The sequence below is a fragment of the Halictus rubicundus genome, unplaced genomic scaffold, assembly GCF_050948215.1.
Source record: "Halictus rubicundus isolate RS-2024b unplaced genomic scaffold, iyHalRubi1_principal scaffold0581, whole genome shotgun sequence".
NCBI classification, from domain to species: Eukaryota; Metazoa; Arthropoda; class Insecta; order Hymenoptera; family Halictidae; genus Halictus; species Halictus rubicundus.
This window is the reverse complement of record NW_027489122.1, coordinates 3,201-11,251: the sequence shown is the minus strand read 5'-3', so window position 1 is coordinate 11,251 and position 8,051 is coordinate 3,201. Positions and strand designations below refer to the sequence as shown.

At 55.1% G+C, this 8,051-nt stretch overlaps 1 protein-coding gene across 1 annotated transcript; it reads right to left on the bottom strand.

Moving 5' to 3' along the window:
* Positions 1 to 847: 847 nt before the first annotated feature.
* Positions 848 to 5,923, bottom strand: LOC143364476 (uncharacterized). Its single transcript, XM_076804803.1, has one exon. The coding sequence runs from the start codon at positions 5,921 to 5,923 to the stop codon at positions 848 to 850; it is 5,076 nt and encodes a 1,691-aa protein (XP_076660918.1).
* Between the last annotated feature and the right edge of the window lie 2,128 nt (positions 5,924 to 8,051).

The following is an 8,051-nucleotide window of genomic DNA, read 5'->3' as shown; positions in this document are numbered from 1 at the left end:
GTCAGACGGACTCAGAAAAGGTGCAGTAGAGAAAGAAAAGTGAAATATGTAAGGAAGGAGGATAGTGTGAAGAACGAGAGAGTATATAATGAAAACAAAAGATATATTCACGAACGGCAACAGTAACGGTACAGGAGTGAACGCGAAGCCCGCAGACACTTGTATTAGACGGCGATCAGTCGATCGTAAAGACAATAAATCAGCGCTATGCAAGGATCAGTCGATCACGAGCAGGAGTCAAAGGAGACCCGTTTCGGAAACGCAGGTCTACTTATACTAACGCGGGCCGTTGGTTTCGGCAGGATGAGGAGTGGGATTTTCGAAATAGGCAAGGATGAGGCAGAGCAGCCCGTTCGTTAGGACGTCCTAACGGCGTCCCAACGGTCGGGGCTGCGATGGGAACAAAGGGTAGAGGCAGTGGATTTCGGAGTTTGGAAAACAACCAACGGCCCGCGCGGCGCGTGCATGAGAATCGCACGAGAGCCAGTGTTTACAAATTCGAACAGCTGACTGTTGTCGCGCGAGGAAGACGGTGTTTACCGGCGACGGGCAAAAACGCCGATGCGTGATCGCTCATGCACGACGCCGGTGTCGGTGGCAATAATACCCGGATTAAACGGTATAATTCGGGGAATCGAATTATAATGAAGACGGCGACGAGAAATCCGCCGATGCAGATTTTAAACATTCCGCCCGCCTTCGGCTATCGCCGAATGTGGACAGATCGCGGAAGCGGGGGAATGTCGACGGACGGCGCGGCGCGACGGCAGGTTATGCCTGGTTCTCTCCGGTCTGGAGAAGTCGGACTATTTTTGTTACCGGCCGGGTGAACGAAGTGGTGGCTGTTCTAACGGTGATGACCCGGACATGGCCGTCGGCTCCAGGGTGGACGTCGGTGATGCGTGCGAGCGGCCACTTCGTGGGGGGGGGTGGCTTCGGACTTCACCAGCACGAGGTCCCCGACGCCCAGGGATGGCTGGGTGGTTGTCCACTTCCTTCGCGTTTGAATTTGGTGCAGGTATTCTGCGGACCAACGTCGCCAAAAATGTTCCACCCGCTGTTGGAGTTGTTGCCACCGGGAGAGCCGCGAGGTAGGGACGTCGTGCAGCGTGGGCTCCGGGGTGGCCAGGAGGGGGCCTCCGACGAGGAAGTGTCCCGGCGTCAGGGGGGTCAGGTCCTCTGGGTCGTCCGTCAGTGCCTGGAGTGGACGCGAATTCAGGCACGCCTCCACCTGGCAGAGGAACGTCGCCAGCTCCTCGTACGTGTGAGCGTTGTCGCCGACGACGCGACGGAGATGGTGCTTCACGGAGCGGACGGCTGCCTCCCATAGCCCGCCGAAGTGAGGTGCTCCTGGTGGAATGAATTTCCACCGCACTCCCTCCTTGGACAGCTGTCCGGCGACGGCGGCTGCTTCCTTGGACGATGCCCGGAACATGCGGCGCAGTTCCTGGTCAGCCCCCACGAAATTTGTGCCGCAGTCGCTCGTTACAGAGGCGCATGGTCCCCGTCGGCCAGTGAATCGCCGGAATGCTGCGAGAAAGGCGGCCGTGGTGTAGTCCGACACAGCTTCGAGATGGACTGCCCGGGAGCTGTAACAAACGAAAATGGCCACATACCCCTTGATAGATTTGTGGCCACGTCCTGGCGCCGTTTTTAATTTGAACGGGCCGGCGTAATCCACGCCTGTGTGGGTGAATGGGCGCGATGGCGTGACCCGGTGGAGTGGTAGGTCGCCCATTAATTGGCTGGCGGTTGCCGCCCGCCATCGGAGACATCTGATGCAGCGGGAGACGCATTTCTTCACGTTTTGGCGTCCTTGTGGTATCCAAAATCGTTGGCGGACGGATGCCAGGGTCAACTGCACACCCCCATGCAGTGTCCGTCGGTGGTGCTGCTCGACGATCATCTCGGTCAACTTTGATCCTGATGGCAGAATGATGGGGTGCTGCTCGTCATAGGAGAGCAGGGAGTTTTTTAATCTCCCTCCCACCCGTAGAATGCCCTGGTTGTCGAGGAACGGGGTCGTCGCTCGGAGGGCACTGGACGGTCGAAGAGGTTGTCCATTGTTGAGAGCAGAGAGCTCTCGTTCGAAGGTCGATCCCTGCACAATCTTGATCCAGAGCGCCTCCGCTTGGCTCACCTCCTCTGGATGCAGGATCGGGAAGACGTCTCCTGGTGACGGAGCTGGTCGACGTCTCGTCCAACGCAGACACCAGGCAGTGACCCTCAAAAGTCGGGTCAGCGATGAGTAACGATGCAGCAGGGACTCGTGCTCCGTGTCGGCTGTCCGGATGTGGAAGCTGGTCGTCGTCGGGGCCCGCTCCTCCTCGGTGGTGTCGAGCGTGGGCGAGGTCGTGTCCCACGTCGTGGGACGTTCGGTGAGCCACGCGGGTCCGTGCCACCATAGGGGGTGACTCGCGAGCTGGCTGGCGGGAATGCCTCGCGAGGCACAGTCGGCAGGGTTGTCCTGGCTGCCGACGTGGTGTAGGCGGACGTCCGGTACAGTTCGGTGGAATTCAGCCACCCTGTTGGCGACAAAAGTACGCCACCGCGTCGGTTCACCGTGTAGCCATGCGAGGGTGACGGTGGAGTCTGACCAGAGGTGACTCGTGTCGAACTGCAGTCCCATCTCGCGGCGTAGGTGGGATAGCAGTCGGGCCCCCAGTACTGCAGCGCACAGCTCGAGCCGTGGGAGAGACAGGCTCTGGAGCGGCGCTGTCTTTGTTTTTGCTGCAACCAGAGTGACCTGTGTCCGGTGTGGGTTGCTGGTCCGGATGTAGGCGGCTGCAGCGTAGGCTCGTTCGGAGGCGTCCACGAAGACGTGGAGTTGCTGAGTGGTCGTAGCTGTCTCCGTGCCCAGCCATCGTGGGAGCCTCAGCGACGTTAGGTTGGCCGCGTCGGCGGAAAGTTTCCTCCACGTTTCAGCTGCGGTCGATGGAAGCTGCTCGTCCCAGTCGAGGCGGTGCTGCCACAGCTGCTGAAGGAATATTTTCCCTCGGATGGTCGCGGGTGCCAGCCATCCGAGGGGGTCGAACAATCTTGCCACCTGGGACAACACATACCGCTTCGATAGTGTCGGAAGTGGAGACGTCGGAGGGCCCTGGAAACTGAAGGTCAGAATGTCAGACTGTGTGTGCCACTTCAGCCCCAAGGCACTGCATCCCAGCTCTGGCTGCCAAGGTAACGTGGAGGACAGGGCAAGGTCCTCGTCGGGCAGGTGCGAGGTCAGGGCGGTGCTGTTGGCGCTCCACTTTTTTAGCGTGAAGCCGCCCGCCCTGCAGACTCCGACGAGTTCCTCCTGGGTTTGTCGGGCCTCGTCCTCGCTATCGGCTCCGGACAGGATGTCGTCCACGTAGGTGGCTTCCCTCAGGATGGCGGCACCTCGTGGGAATTGCTCCTCTTCGTCGTCCGCAAGCTGCAGCAGGGTGCGGATGGCCAGAAAAGGGGCGCAGGTCAGTCCGTATGTGACGGTGGTGAGGTGGAACACCTGGATCCTCTGGTCCGGGTTGTCCCTCCAGAGCACTCGCTGGTAGTCCCGGTCGTCGGGATGCACCTGGATTTGGCGGTACATCTTTTCCACGTCCGTAAGGAAAGCGAACTTGTGTCGCCTCCACCTCAGTAAGATGTCCATGAGGTTGCGCTGTAACTTGGGACCAGCGGAGAGGAGGTCATTCAACGAGCGGCCGGTCGAAGATGGTCGGGACCCGTTGAAGACCACCCTCAATTTTGCGGAGGCGCCCGTGCCCTTCATTACTCCGTGATGAGGCAGGTAAAAGTGCGGCGCTTGGGGACACTCGAGTTCCCTGGCGACCTCCTGCATGTGGCCGAGCTGCAGGTACTCTCTCATGAAGTTGTGATAGTGGTCACGGAGGGTCGTACTGGTCTGGAGGCGCCGTTCGGTGGACAGCAGGATGCGTCGGGCAACGCTGTGCGTCTCCCCTAATCCGTGGACTGCGTCCTTGAAGCAGAGGCGAACCACGTACCGTCCGTCCGACTGCCGGTAGTGGGTCTGACGAAACCCCTCGTCGCAGGCCTCTTCTTCTGCGTTCCAGTGCCTGGTGGTCGTTGGAACTTCCTCCTGTTCCCAGAAGCGACGCACCAGAGCGGCCAGATCGTCCGTGGTGGTCGTGTGAGTGGAGACGATTCGGGAGGGTGATCCTCCTCTCGCAGTCGGCCCTGAAAGAATCCACCCGAAGATGGTTTCTTGAGCGACTGGAGCGTGTTGTCCACCGCGACGTATCCCTTCCAGAAGAATCTGGGGATACACATCCGCTCCGAGCAGGAGCTCGATCGGTGTCGCCGAGGTTGCCCTGGGGTCTGCGAGCGGCAGGCCGTTGATGTGGGGCCAGCGCGGAGTGTGGGTGGCACCAGAGGGCTTGTAGGCCGTCAGCCTGGGCAGCACCAGTGCCTCCACCGTGCATGACCGTCCGAGTCCGGGAACGGTTGACGTCAGGGTCAGTCTGACCTTTCCTCGGGAGGTTGCTGTGGCCTTTCCTCCGGCGCCGAGGACCAGGCGCGAACACGACGTCCGAGGAAGTCGCATCGTCTGGGCCAGTGCTTCGCTGATGAGCGACACCTCAGAGCAGGGGTCAATCAGTGCGCGAGCTGTGACCATCCGGCGTCCTGCAGTCGCTGTGACCAGGGCGGTGGCGAGCAAGACAGGAACTGAGTCCGAGGTGGAGTTGAGCCTCTTCGTGGTGTGCAGCGTTGCGACCGTCGATGCGTTGCTGGATCCGTCGGACGCCTCGTGCAGCATCGTGTGGTGTGGTTGGGCACACCGTTGGCACCGCTTTGCCGACGGACAGTTCCCGACGGTGTGCGGACCGAGGCAGTTTTTACACCAGCGGCGACTCGTGACCATTTGGAGACGGGCTGCAGGGGTCAAGGATCGGAACGCGCTGCAAAAACACAAAATGTGGTCTCCTTGGCACAGGTTGCACCGAGGCCTCGATGCGGCGTCCGTGGCGGTGTGTAGCGCCTTGACCTTCGTGGGCGGCGGTTTTGATGGTGCGGGAGTGCGAGTCCCCTGACGGAACTCGAAAGCCTCGAGAGTTCTCGTCGTCGTCTCGAGAAATTCGAGGAGTTCCGAGAAGGCGGGGAGATTCACGCTGTTTCCCAGGGACTTTTCCCACTCCTTCAAGGTGTGTCTGTCCAGTCGACGGATGGTATGGTGGACGATCCAGTGGGATTCGTCGGTGACTGGTACCCCGAGGCTGTTCAGGACCGCCGTCGCGTTGCACGTGGAGTTCAAGAGGCCCTTGAGCTCCGTTGCACTGTGATTGACACATGGCTTGATGTTGTACAATGCGTCGAACTGCGCGGCAACCAGAAGTCGTCGATTCTGGTAGCGGTGCTCTAGCAGTTTCCAGGCCTGGTCAAAGTTGGCGGCAGTGACGGGAATCCGTTGAATCAGCTGCGCTGCCTCCCCGGTGAGGCTCGCCGACAGGTAGTGGAAGCGCTCTGCATCCGTCCAGGCCTCGTCGTCGATGACCAAGGACATGAAGAGGTCCCGGAATCGCGTCCAGTCAGTAAATTGACCGGAGAACGTGGGCAGTGTGATCCGTGGCAGTGACGATCGAGGTCTGGGCCCTGGCGTGGGTGGATGTCCTGCAGTTGAGGGTGCCTGACTCTGCTCGACGTCTTCGAGCATCGTGGACAGAATTCCCTTCTGATTGCAGTACACATCCTGCGTTTGGTCGAAGAAGTCCTCGGTGAAGTAGTCCACCTGACGGTTCTCCTCAGTAGTGGAGGCGATGATTTGAGCGTCGCGGTCTTGAAACTGCGCCCAGGCCTGGTCCAAACAAGACAGTTTGGCCAAAATCGTCCCCTTGTTGATATTCGCTTTGCCCTGCTTCCGGAGATTGTCCACGGTTCGTGCGATGCGCCCGAACAGAATGTGTTGATGGGCGATAAGCGAGTCCATGAAGAGTAGAAAGGAGAAGAAGAGAAAGGAAAAGTATACAAGAAAAGAGATGGAGAAGTGCGCGTGGATGGAAAGGTGGAAAGGTATCCGGCTCGAAGGACCAAATGTTGCGGAATATAGCCAAGTGCTGAGTCAGACGGACTCAGAAAAGGTGCAGTAGAGAAAGAAAAGTGAAATATGTAAGGAAGGAGGATAGTGTGAAGAACGAGAGAGTATATAATGAAAACAAAAGATATATTCACGAACGGCAACAGTAACGGTACAGGAGTGAACGCGAAGCCCGCAGACACTTGTATTAGACGGCGATCAGTCGATCGTAAAGACAATAAATCAGCGCTATGCAAGGATCAGTCGATCACGAGCAGGAGTCAAAGGAGACCCGTTTCGGAAACGCAGGTCTACTTATACTAACGCGGGCCGTTGGTTTCGGCAGGATGAGGAGTGGGATTTTCGAAATAGGCAAGGATGAGGCAGAGCAGCCCGTTCGTTAGGACGTCCTAACGGCGTCCCAACGGTCGGGGCTGCGATGGGAACAAAGGGTAGAGGCAGTGGATTTCGGAGTTTGGAAAACAACCAACGGCCCGCGCGGCGCGTGCATGAGAATCGCACGAGAGCCAGTGTTTACAAATTCGAACAGCTGACTGTTGTCGCGCGAGGAAGACGGTGTTTACCGGCGACGGGCAAAAACGCCGATGCGTGATCGCTCATGCACGACGCCGGTGTCGGTGGCAATAATACCCGGATTAAACGGTATAATTCGGGGAATCGAATTATAATGAAGACGGCGACGAGAAATCCGCCGATGCAGATTTTAAACAGATATATTGTAGGAAAACATAGCAAACGGTATTAGTAAGCCCCAGTCCTTGTAGTTATCCATGTAATGCTTGAGGTATTCCGTAAGGACGATGTGACTTCTTTCCAATGATCCATTGGTTTGTGGTCTGTATCCTGAAGTTGTGATCTGTTTGATTTTAAAAATTTCTGATAAATTTTTCATGAGGCTTCCGATGAAGCTGGTTCTTTTGTCTGTTAATATGGCTCGAGGTGTTCCATAAATTGCGATGACATGTCTTGCGAAAGCATCGGCTATAGTGGTTGCTCGAATATTCGGTATTGCGACTGCAACACAATATTTGTGGAACACGAATTCCTGATAACTAAACAAAACCCACCGGAATGTACAACTTGCGCCGTATCCAACAACATCCGACATATCCTACTCGAATGTCCTAAATTCTCTTCTCAACGATCCAGATTTTCCATCGAAAATGACTTCATGACAAATTTAAATGAAAACAATATTGGAAACGTCCTTTTGTTTTTTAAATCGATTGATATATATATAAAATGTTATAAATTTGTTTTTGCTGTACCCACCACAATGTAAAAAATAACCGTAACCTTCTCTGTTATATTCCATTGTAACTGATGTGGTCGCTAATGACCTAGCTGTTAATGCGTCCACTTTAAAATAAACGTCTACAAAAAAAAAAAACAATATTTGGTTAAATTATCTTGAATTGTGAGAATATACCTTTTTCCACTGGAGCTGATCGGTAGAGGTCCAAGGGTATCCAAAGAAATTTTGTCAAATGCGTCCAGAGGTGTGTCGGTGATGAGCATACGTTGACAAATCTTTATACGGACTTATTTCTTTTCCTGGCAACTTTTGTATTTTCGGATATGGTCCTGAATTTCATTACGCATGTGTGGTCAATGAAATCTCGATCGAATACGATTGTAGGTTTTTGTGATTCCTTTATGTCCTCCAATTAGACTATCGTGTGCTTCGTGAATAATCATGCTTATTTTCTACGGAAGGAGTTGCAATAATACAGTTGCATATTATGATTTGAGGAATTGGCTTTGCGAAAGCCTCTTTTAATGTCTTAAAAAATTCATTGAGTGGCAATTTATGCAGATCTCCGGAGGCCGATATTCGGAAAGATGCGATCCTGTTTTGTTTTAAAGCTGGTTGGAGAGTCCGTTGAATCCGTTAACTATGTCCATTCTTTTTGGTTTATCATAAAAATTGTCGGAAATTATTATGCGGAATGTTTTAAATAATCCATTGTTTGAAATTACAACTTGTCCCTCCTGTGGTTGTGCAGTACAAGTTCCTGTT